Genomic DNA, 12,779 nt, shown 5'->3' with positions numbered 1-12,779 from the left:
GTATAATTATGCAGTTTCAAATGGATTAAACTATGTCAAGCTGCTTTGAGTCCCCTTTGGGGAGATAAAGCGAACATAAATAAATATAACAACAACAACAACTATTAATGGCAAATCTCATATGTGGATTTAAAAATTATGGCAAGTGGGGGCCACCATGGATGGTTTTTCCACGTTGCTGATGTGGGGCCCACTCCACCTGTAACCTTTTAGTATAGCAAGCTACTTTGGATACATTTCTAACCTATAAATTATATGCACAAAAGTGTGCATGTTTCCCGAGAAGTAATTTCTATTGATTTCAATGAGACCCCATCCAGATTGCCCCTATATCCCAGGATCTGATCCCAGATTATCTTCTTATTCCAAATAATTTGGCAGTGGAGACTCATATAATCCAGTTTAAAGTAGATAATCTGGGATCAGATCCTGGGTTATAGGGGCAGTGTGGAAGGGGCCTGAGACTGCCAGATATATATCCAAAGGATTGTGCTCCTAAACTATCTGATGTCGGTAGGACTTTTCTTCTGGCTAAACATGTTTAGGGTAATTGTAAGCATCAAGAAAATGTATTGCTATTGCTGTTAACAGCAATCATTTATATCGAGACTGTAATGTTTAATACATCTAGTTAATTAATTGATTAATTGGTAAAAACACAATAGTTAATCAACTGAAAACCTCTAATTCATTTGCAAGCCTAGCATATTTTGGAGAGGTTTTAAAAATACACAATTAAATAGTTCATGTAAGAAACTTTTGTTAATAATTCTATTGGAAACAGTAACATTTCTAATTTTTTCATTTTTGAATTGAGAGAATGTGAAGAATGAAGGAAGGGATGTTTTCCTTTGAAATATTTTGGATCTACACACTGATCTAAACCGAAACCAACATTTATTTATAAGAGAATGCCAATTCACGTTAGTAAGTTTATTGATTGTTCATGGCTTTAATTTAAATATTCACTTAGTTATGTGCAACATCCACCCTATGTTGCAACCCTTATTGCACTGCCTTTGCTTCTTTTATTTCATTGTTTGCAGCATTTACCAAAACAAAAATGTCATTATTTTGTTAACATATCTGATAGGCAGTGACAATTTCTCCCCAGTTTTCTTTTGCTGATTAGATCCCTGATCAAAAAGCCTCCTGAAGTAAACAGAATGACTCCCTGTCAATTTACAGTTAATCCTGTGGTCAGAGTGTAAGCAAAAAAGCAGTGTCATATGTCACTGATTTTTTCGCTGGCTTTTTGAAAAGTCTTGCTCGATTATTTATGTAAAAATCACGGCAGTCCCTCAAAATGCACCATAAGGAACCTCAATGCAAGTAATTTGTTTTCCAGATTTAGTTCTACATCTAACTGCAAATGGCGTCAGTTTTCGGATGGGTGAAGATAAATGTGATTATGTGCAATTAAGGTGTTACAATTTCCCCCCTCTGAGTTCTCCTTCATTCAGGATAACTCATTTGTATCACCTTTTTACTGTTTTTAATATGATTATTTATTTAATGCTTTAACAATATTGATTAATAGATTTTTAGCTGTGCCATGTTTTAATCTAGATTATAAACTGCCTTTGGTAATGCATCAGAAAAGTGGAATATAAATTAAACAAACAAATAAATTAAAATACACTTGCCGCCTTAGAATTAGACTCCATCTTTTTAATATATAGAATAGCATGCATTTTAGTTTCTCGGAAATGGAAGTTGATAGCTGCCATCGTTTTCTGATTTGTGCACCTGTAGAACACAAAATGAAATTGTTGAAACAAAAAAGATGTGTATTCCATTATACAATGAGAAGTCTTCCCTCCCCCAATATAGATATAAATATACACTTTGGAAAAAAGAGGTTACAATGACAGCCAGTAGCCGAATGATTTCACAGGAACAAACTTCCACATCAGATATTTGCTCCTGAAAATAAAACCCATCACAGCTTTCTGGCCCCTGTATGTGAAGGAATGGAGGGGCCATGGGGTATTTATTTATTTATTTATTTCCAACATTTATATCCTGCCCTTCTCACCCGAGGAGACAATTGATACACTCCTGTGTAAATAGGAAATCTATTCTGGATTTTACTGCCACTGTCTTGCACTACTCCAAGCTGCTAATAATGAACCTCTGGATAGACAGGACCTAACACCAGCTTGGAACTGCTGCAGGGATATGGTGAGGTGTGGTAGGTAGCAACTTAGGAGTGGACATTTCCAGGAGTAACATCTCATTTATAAAATACCTTCCCCAGGAAAATCTATTTGGTGAATATTGTTTTATTTTCTTAGGTTTTCAGGCCCCTCTGTTGTTGTTGTTGTTGTTGTTGTTGTTGTTGTTGTTGTTGTTGTTGTTGTTGTTGTGTGCCTTCAACTCATTTCTGACTTACGATAATCCCTATTTACTTGTCAAGATTTATTTAAAGCAGTGGTTCTCAACCTTTAGTCCTCCAGGTGTTTTGGACTTCAACTCCCAGAAATCCCAGCCATCTTACCAGCTGTTAGGAATTGTGGGAGCTGATGTCCAAAACACCTGGAGGACTAAAGGTTGGGAACCACTGATTTAAAGAGTATCTGCCTTTGCTTTCCTCTGAGGCTGAGAGAATGTGTCTTGCTCAAGGACACCTAGTGAGTTTACATGACTGAGTGGGGATATCACACTGGCTCTCTCTTACTCTGCTATTGAGCCTCCGGTGGCATAGTGGGTTAAAGCCTTGTGACTTGAAGGTTGGGTTGCTGACCTGAAGGCTGCCAGGTTCAAATCCTACCCGGGGAGAGAATGGATGAGCTTCCTCTATCAGCTCCAGCTCCATGCGGGGACATGAGAGAAGCCTCCCACGAGGATGGTAAAACATCAAAACATCTGGGTGTCCCCTGGGCAACATCCTTGCAGATGGCCAATTCTCTCACTCCAGAAGCAACTCCGGTTGCTCCTGACACAAAAAAAACCCAAAACAAAACTCTGCTATTTCTCCTTTGGAGTCTTCTGCTTTATTTTTATATCTTGCAATTGTATCTTGTGTTTCCCAGATCTTAGAATATAGCAAATTCAAAAAAGACCATGTAGTAGCCAAAAGGATCAAAATGATTTATTCAAGTTTTTGAAGATCATGGAATTTTAAAGTCTTTTTAGGGAAAGAAATGTGACAACGAAGAGCCACAGAAATGCATTTCTCCTAAGATGTTAAAGTTGTATTTAAGAAGGTGTTGGAAGGCAATTTAATGCAGGTAAATGCTGCTGGCTTTTAAGCATTTGGGACAAAATATGCACAAATATTAAACTTTTTCCCTTCTGTTGTTAGAAAAAAAGAAAATTCATTCGACCTAGCTCTTTTACAGGCAAGTTCTTGTAGGCCAGAACATCATCATCATCATCATCATCATCATCATCATCATCATCATCATCATCATCATCATTGTATTAATATTAGCTTCATTTATACCCTGCCTTTCTCACCCTATAGGGGACTCAAGGCAAAATTCTCCTATCTTGGAAACAACCCTCATTTATGATATGTGAAGGTGGGAGGGGGAATGACCAGTGAAAATGGGGAAAATGATTTTCCTCCTTCAACTCCCCCCCCCCCCCAAAATTATGGGCCAGTCCTTCTCTCTCTCTCTCTCTCTCTCTCTCTCTCTCTCTCCCTCTCTCTCTCTCTCGCGTTCCTTTGTGACCTCCACCCAGATAATGGAACATCACCAGTTAATGTAACACAGTTTTACTGTGTTGTAAAAAGTTTTGTGAATGCAATCTGCAATTTTAGTTTAAAACAATTGCCAATTGCTTGAGAATTCTGGTTGTTTGACTTCTGGTTAACTGAGAGAATACTGTATTTACCAAATTATTGTGATCATGCAACAGTTTATATGCTTTTGTTGCTGTCCAGAAAGCTATCTCATTAAACTGCTTGTTATTAATAAATTACTATTAACTGTTGTGCCTTTGAAAAATGTATACAAATGCTTTGGATCCCCAAAGTGGCTAACTTAGATACTTCACGCTGAATAGTCTGAGCAAAATGCAAAGGACATTACAATTGGTCCTTCCCAAGTACAGCACCAGGCAACTACTCACAGACCTTTCTTATCCCCACTGCCTAATGAAAAACAGACAAACACCCTATTCTGTTCTGAAGGGTAATGAATTACTGAATTACAACCACGGCCTCTACAGCCAGAAAACAAATTCTATTACTAAAACCAAGTAACTGGTTAACAAAGCAAATCATTGGGAAAATAAGAAAATGCATAGCTCTGGTCTTGGTTTAACTGATGACTTCTTATGCCATTTGTAATATTTAACATGGAATGTTATTTTTATTTTATGCAGTTCTTTTTTTAAACTATGCATAACAATATGCTCACACATTTATATATTGTTCCTAAACCTTATATTTGTGTTTGCTCAAAAACAGACTTCACTAGTCTTGCAGAACTTATATACTTTCAATTATATGATCCAAATTCAAGTGAAGCCAAAGGAAACTAGTTTCTTACAACTAATTGGGTCGTGGTCATTTTAGTTTCAGTTTTAAATTGGCTTGAGTGCAATGCATGTGTTGATTTTTAATTATTCTGGTGGAAACATAGTTCAGTTAATTAAGTGGGTTTTACTTCTAATTAAAGTCCTTTCCCAGACTTTATCATAGGTAGATAGACCAACTGGAATTAAAGGATTGGTTTTTAACTTAGTTACAATTGCATGTAATAGGTCTCCTGTATGTATGTGTACAGCTGGTGCTAACCCAACTAACTGGACTGGAATTTAGATTAAGAATACTAACCAAATTGTGCATCAATAATTATCATATGTATAATAGTTTTATAAACACAAGAAATACAATAATAATTCCTATATGACTGCTCCAGAATCAGAGCAAAAATGTATTCAAAAGATGCATACTGATAATTTTTAAAAGCTTCATCTATTGTAGAATTAAATAGAGTTATGTTTAGGGATGTATGTGTGTGTGTGTGTACAATATGAAAAATGCTACTATTAATGTTTTATTAATGTTTGTATAGTGCCACAACATTTATTGTAAAGGTACCAGATCCCACGAGATAATGGAAGCTAAGCAGGACTACTTGGATAGCAGATAAGGAGAAATGTACAAAGAAACATCTTCTTTTTGAGATACTCAAGTAGATTGCTATTATTCTATTAGTAATATAATACATATATCAACACAGTTTCCCAACTGTCAAGGTGGCATCTACTTCTGGGATGAGAAATACTTATTTGCATATGGTCTGTAAGTTATGATTAACACTTATCTTTGTTGGGCAAGAAAGGAGGAAAGGATCCCAAAAAGTATGTTCAGTTCTAGAATGTACAACCATCTCCAATCTTCATATTTATTGGAAGTTCTGAAAGCCAAGGGCATCTGTAGAAATGAATGATGTTACGTACCTAGTGGCCCAATATAGGAGTTTGATCCTCAAACTGGCTGGCTGGAGAGAAAAAAAAAGGCTTTGGCTTCATTTAATTGAAGCTGCTCACTCAGTAGACTTGGCGTCTCCAAGAGAGCCATTAATAATCAGGAAGTTGGGAGGAGGTTACACATCTAAAAGATTGTCAGCAGGGAACAAATTATTCCAGAATCAGGGGTCTGGCTAGAGAAATAACTAAAATCTTGATCAGTCATTTCCTAAATCTTGAGGCTTTCCTCAGCTTAGTTTTATGAACTAGATTATGAGAAATTTGATGTTAAAAAGAGGATATGTAGGCAGGATGGAATTTTTTTGTTGTGGCTGCTATTTGCAGCCTAGGTTCTACAGTTTTTGCTTATAGGACTAGTCAACATGAGTTTATGATATATAAGGAACAAAGGATTGGGCCTACTACCGATCTTTTCTTATGAAGATTGACATAAAACAAATAAGCATGCTAAGGCATAGGGACACATGATGGTATTTTATGGTGTCTTTGATTCAATGGAAATACTCCAATATAATAATAATAATTGGCAGTTTGAATCTGTGGAGCGGGTGAACTCCCGCTGTTATCCCAGCTTCTGCCAACCTATCAATTTCTTCTTCTTTCTTAAGAAGATTGACATAAATCAAATGAGCATGCTAGGACATAGGGACACATGATAGTACATGATGGTATTTTGTGGTGTCTTTGATCCGATGGAGATACTCCAATATAACAACAACAACAATCAAAGAATACACACAAAAAGTCAGAAAAATTCTCAAAAGCAAGCTCAATGGAGGCAACACCATCAAGGCCATAAACACCTGGGCCATACCTGTCGTAAGATATACTGCTGGCATTATAAATTAGACACAGGCAGAACTGGACAATTTGGACAGAAAAACAAGAAAACTCATGACCATTCATCATTCACTGCACCCTCGCAGTGATGTTGACCGACTATATCTGCCTAGAAGATTAGGTGGCAGAGGACTCTTACAAGTAAAACAAGCAGTCAAAGAAGAAGAACATTCCCTGGCAGAATATGTAAAGCAAAGTGAAGAACCTGCTTTGATTGAAGTCAAAAACCAGAAACTCCTCAAAGCACAGCAGACAAAAAATCAGTACAAGAAAACCACACTACAAACTAGAGCTGACAACTGGCACAACAAAACATTGCATGGAAAGTTCCTTGATAAAATTGAAGGAAAAGCTGATAAGGAGAAGACCCTGAAGAAGGAGACAGAAGGCCTGATCCTTGCAGCCCAGGAGCAAGCCATCAGAACAAATGCAATTAAGGCCAAGATCGAAAAATCAGCTGATGACCCAAAATGCAGACTGTACAAGGAAGCTGACAAAACCATTGATCATATCCTCAGCTGCTGTAAGAAAATCGTACAGACAGACTACAAACAGAGGCACAACTATGTGGCCCAAATGATTCATTGGAACTTATGCCTCAAGTACCACCTTCCAGCAGAAAAGAACTGGTGGGATCACAAACCTGCAAAAGTATTGGAAAATCAGCACGCAAAGATACCGTGGGACTTCCGAATCCAGACTGAGAAAGTTCTGGAACACAACACACCAGACATCACAGTTGTGGAAAAGAAAAAGGTTTGGATCATTGATGTTGCCATCCCAGGTGACAGTCGCATTGACGAAAAACAACAGGAAAAACTCAGCTGCTATCAGGACCTCAGGATTGAACTTCAAAGACTCTGGCAGAAACCAGTGCAGGTGGTCCCAGTGGTGATGGGCACACTGGGTGCTGTGCCAAAAGATCTCAGCCAGCATTTGGAAACAATAGACATTGACAAAATCACGATCTGCCAACTGCAAAAGGCCACCCTACTGGGATCTGCACGCATCATCCGAAAATACATCACACAGTCCTAGACAATTGGGAAGTGTTCGACTTGTGATTTTGTGATACGAAATCCAGCATATCTATCTTGTTTACTGTGTCATAATAAAATAATAATTTATTTGTAAACTGCCCTATCTAACCGAAGGGACTCAGGATGGTTTTCAACAAAATAAATGGGAGTAAATAGCACTAGCACACACTGCAAAAGCTTTAGTGACATAATTGTAAATGTAATTCTGCTTCTCAAGCTCACAATAACTGACAGGCATTCTCTGATATTTTAAGGAAATATACAGAATTGCTTTTAAAAAGCCAATCATTTTTTGAGATAGCCTCAGTAGATGACCCCCATCCCACCACATTAGACTCCTTGGAAAAAGTAGTAGCAAATAGTTTGTTGAGATGTTTTCTTATCTAAACTGTCTTCCTGTCTCGGCTGGATCTTTCACACCTCTCTTTGCAATTAAACTCAAGTCAGTCCACAAACTACTTAAAATCTTGCATGTGCAACTGTGTCTTACCTATGTTCACTTAAATGCAAGTTTCATTGAGTTCAGGGTTTTAGAATTACACCCTTTACATCCTTAAACTGTTAATAGCCTCACAAAAGGGAATAGAACTAAAACAGCATGAGTTCAGAGAAGCTGGTTTAATTGAGTTATGGATTGAGGCATGGCAATTTAAACCAAATATATTGGAAACTTGGAAGCAATTCACCTGAGAACATTTCCTGCATGTTTGAGATTTTAAAAGCCACCTCCACAAACTAGCTTTCTTTCAATTCTCTCTTGCATTTATGTGAGCAGTCACGACATTTTAAGACCACCACATCCCTTGTAATATGGTTCCAAAATAAAGAAATTATCCTTATTTGAATATTTTGACATACAGTATGTGGATAAGCGGTAGTGAGAAATTTCCTTGTGTCTGCACATCTGCAAAATCATAAGGTTATGATCAGAAAGGGAGAGGTTATGAGAAGAATAAGAATGGATAACTATGATGATTCCTGCTAGGAAATATTGATGAAATAAAATACTTCTTGACTGAATATTAACTGCATGAATGGAGATGCCTGCTTATTTTTACAGGAATTTCCAGATTTATTTAAAATGCTCTATGCTGTTCTGGATTCTTCACAGGATTTATGATCTTTGATCTAAATCCAGTTGCTAGTCTCAACTGGAGTAGACCAATTGAATCAACTGCAGAATAAACCAGCACTTTGGTAAATTATACTTCTGTGTTTGCTATAACTGGGAGCAGCAACTGCATTTAAATCCAATTGGCTACAGTCAAAATACCTTGCATCTTTGTGGGTCTGTTCACACATACCGGTATAATGCTGAATGTACCCATTTAGCAGCATGCATGCACCACTTTATATAGACTTGCTACCAAGTAACTGACTGGGATCTAAAGAATCATAAACCTACATATGCCAAATGTCATTGGGAACTCATGTTTCTCAAATAAAATATTTCATTTTCCATAGCAAACTGATATTGAAAATAATGGGACTTTAAAAAAGGAATTAGTTGTCATTCCACAAGGACTTGCTGTTCAAAGAAATTATAATGTCATTTCACACAGCAAACTTCCCTGTTACACACCAAATGGGTGATGGGGTGGATCTTGGTCAACATATTTAGGAGCGGGATAAATAATTGTCACTCTCTTTTAGCACTTAGCACTGTATTTCTGTAAACAAGCACAGTTTGAAAAAGTATTCCAATTAGCTCACAACCATACCTCACAACCTCTGAGGATGCCTGCCATAGATGTGGGCGAAACATCAGGAGAGAATGCTTCTGGAACATGGCCACACAGCCCGAAAGACATACAACAACCCTGTGATCCCGGCCATGAAAGCCTTCGACAACACATTATTCCAATTAGTATTATAATTTAATATATCTAACCCAATGTGCACATAGGCAACTTTAAAAAAAGGCATGTAATATATTTTAACACTGAGAAAGAAATGTACAATAAACAAATGGTGGCTGACTAGCTGTATGCTCTGTGTGCATAATTGTTGAATGGTGGAAATGAAGGCCACATTTTAGTTATGAGAGTCATAATCCTGTCAAACACGTAGAACCTTTTTGTGTCACTTTGAAATATTAAACTATATTGAAGTTTAACTAATATGGAAGGAAGGAAGTCTGTCTATGTTCTGCTGGGTTTATACCCAGTGGTTCCAAGCTGTTTACTTATTCCAGATTTGTGGTTTAGACCATCAAATCTCTAACCAACGGGTTAATATTTTTGTTTTATTTTTAGCTGCTTGATGTATATAATGTAAATTATAGGGGCAAAGGGAATTGCTGTGTAAATAATGAAGAACAAGTACTACTTTTTGAATATATTTATGGGTTGAAGTTGTTTGAAACCTTTAGATGTGTTATAATATGCAAAATGTGCCAAAGACTGTGATTAATTCAAAGAGGTTCGTTTTATTTGCAAAATATTTTCCTGAGAATTAACTGTGTTTTCTTGGAAGTCCGGAACTTACAGCATGTAATGAATGTGGAAAACATTAACATGAAATGGAATAAAATGAAACTTCTGAAGTTCTCTTTATTCATTTAAAGTTTCACGAATGTTTTCCCTAATATAATATAACATGTGATACATTTGTTATACCCTGTATACATTTTCTTGTTTAAATAAAAGTGTATTATGTATTGCAATATGCGTTGTAATTGAAATAACAATGGAGACAAATGTAGTTTTACTGAATTATAGAAATTGGAGTAAACATTTCTTCAGAAGTAAATATCTGAAAATGATGGAACTCTTGAATAGAATTATGACTAGTCAAAGCTCAGAAAGTCATAATCTCTTTAGGTTTTATTTGAATCTTCTGTGTGCCTCTGATAAGCTTCACTCATCAGTTCCAAACATGTTTACTGGGGAAGTGTCCTTGTGATCTAAGGTCAATTTACGTCTGACAAGGTGTAATATCACTATAAATAGGTATACAAAAAAAGAGACCAACAAGTATATATGGGTGTTTTGATGTCAGTATTTAAAACGTGGTGGATGCAATCATATACCATATTTCTTCAATTATAAGATGCCATTGATTATAAGACACACACTAATTTCAAACCACCAACAGAAAAAACCATATATATCTATATATATATAAGAGTGATGGCAGCGGACAAAACAACAAAACTACAGGGCCCCCAACCTCGAAATTTGACAACACAGCCCATCATTCACGGCTCTAGGTTGATACAACAAAAAGAAAAGAAAAATAAAGTCCTAATTACAGGGAGAGGGATAATAGTTTTTATCCAATTGCTTCCAGTCAGAAGGCTAAGCTCTGCCCACTTGGTCTCCTAGCAATCTACTCAGCACAGGGGACAGGCACAGTTAGGCCTCACTTAGGCCTCTTCCACAGATTATCAGATTTTAACTGGATTATATGGCAGTGTAGACTCAAGGCCCTTCCACGCAGCTATATAACCCATTTAGGATCTTACATTATCTGATTTGGACTGGATTATCTTGACTCCACACTGCCATATAATCCACTTCAGTGTGCATACTGAACATAAAGACTACCATACAACAGACATTCAATACCACCACTACCTCAACAATTTCTCACCAACACCACCAGAAAATGCCACAGCAACGCGTGGCTGGGCACAGCTAGTAGTTATTTAAAAGGTAAAGGTTTCCCCTGATATTAAGTCCAGTCGTATCCGACTCTGGAGATTGGTGCCCATCTCCATTTCTTTCGGTGTTTTGGAAGAGCCTGAAAACCTGGCTCTTCACACAGGCCTTCAGTTAAAGACCGTCCATCCTCATAATTAATTATGTTCCTTGACCGTCCTGTATCGGTCGCACTTCTCCTGGTCAATCTTGATATTAACTTAGGGTCCTTCCCATCCCAAATTGACCTCCAATGAATTTGTGGCACTTTATTTGTTATCTTGAGTTTACTACCTATAACAAAGTGCACTTTAGCTAGTCTATTACTCAACTTCGCTGTTTTTAATTCTGTTGTTTTATTAAGTGTGTTTTTATTTTCATAGGTTAATGTTTAAATTTTATAATTGGTGTATGTTTTGTTTACTGATGTATTGCTTATTGTCACTGTTTTTATCTGATATTATCTGTTAGCCGCCCCGAGTCCCCTTCGGGGGAGATGGAGGCGGGGTATAAAAAAACATTATTATTATTATTATTATTATTATTATTATTATGTATAAGCCAAAGAGCCGGTGTTGTCCGTAGACACTTTCAAGGTCATGTGGCCGGCATGACTGCATGGAACACCGTTACCTTCCTGCTGGAGCAGTACCTATTAATCTACTCACATTTGCATGTGTTCGAACTGCTAGGTTGGCAGAAGCTGGAGCTAACAGCGGGTGCTCACTCTGCTCCCCAAATTCGAACCTGTGATCTTTCAGTCCACAAGTTCAGCAGCTCAGTGCTTTAACACACTATGCCACTGGGGGCTCCACATAGTGTGTGTATACACAGTAGAGTCTCACTTATCCAACATAAATGGGCCGGCAGAATGTTGGATAAACGAATATGTTGGATAATAAGGAGAGGTTAAGAAAAAGCCTATTAAACAACAAAATAGGTTATGATTTTACAAATTAAGTACCAAAACATCATGTTATACAATAAATTTGACAGAAAAAAGTAGTTCATTACACATTAATGCTATGTAGTAATTACTATATTTACGAATTTAGCACCAAAATATCACAATGCATTGAAAACATTGACTACAAAAATGTGTTGGATAATCCAGAACGTTGGATAAGTGAGATTCTACTGTGTGTGTGTGTGTGTGTGTGTGTGTGTGTGTGTATATATATATATATATATATATATATATATATATATATATATATATCCCATGATTCTAAGATGCACCTCATTTTACTGATGTTTATATGGGGAACAAAGTGTGTCTTAGAATCGAAGCAATACAGTAATTTAATGTTGGGCTAAGATGGTAGTCATTTAGCTGTCATCAGCTGATTTTTAACATATTAATCTTTTTCTCTACAGGATGTGATATGTGTGCGGATAATCGTAATGGGGAGTGTCCCATGCATGGTCCTCTGCACTCTTTGCGGCGCCTCGTCGGTACCAGTAGTGCTGCGGCAGCAGCACCTCCACCAGAAATCCCTGAGTGGCTTCGGGATCTGCCACGAGAAGTGTGTCTTTGCACCAGCACAGTGCCAGGGCTGGCTTACGGCATCTGTGCAGCTCAGAGGATTCAGCAGGGCACCTGGATCGGCCCTTTCCAGGGAATCCTTCTTCTGCCAGAAAAGGTGCAAACAGGAGGAACCAGAAATACACAGCACCTCTGGGAAGTAAGTTAAGTTTCAAAGGAATCTGGCAATTAAAATATTACAAAAGATGCAAGTTTTCTTTCATGAGATGCCTTGTTTAACACTATTTAATCTTATTTATAATTAAAATAAATTATCAAACGCTC

General features: G+C 37.2%; 1 protein-coding gene across 3 annotated transcripts in view; it reads left to right on the top strand.

Moving 5' to 3' along the window:
• Positions 1 to 12,779, top strand: part of prdm6 (PR/SET domain 6) — a 125,023-nt gene that overhangs the window by 18,687 nt on the left and 93,557 nt on the right. For all 3 annotated transcript variants that reach the window (XM_008114063.3, XM_003222979.4, XM_008114062.3), the window contains exon 3: positions 12,347 to 12,654. In XM_008114063.3, the coding sequence (XP_008112270.1) occupies positions 12,347 to 12,654 (308 nt within the window). The remainder of the gene's footprint in view (positions 1 to 12,346; positions 12,655 to 12,779) is intronic.

This window comes from Anolis carolinensis, chromosome 2 (genome assembly GCF_035594765.1).
Source record: "Anolis carolinensis isolate JA03-04 chromosome 2, rAnoCar3.1.pri, whole genome shotgun sequence".
NCBI lineage: Eukaryota > Metazoa > Chordata > Lepidosauria > Squamata > Dactyloidae > Anolis > Anolis carolinensis.
The sequence above is the reverse complement of the archived record's forward strand: the minus strand, read 5'-3'. Positions and strand labels throughout refer to the sequence as shown.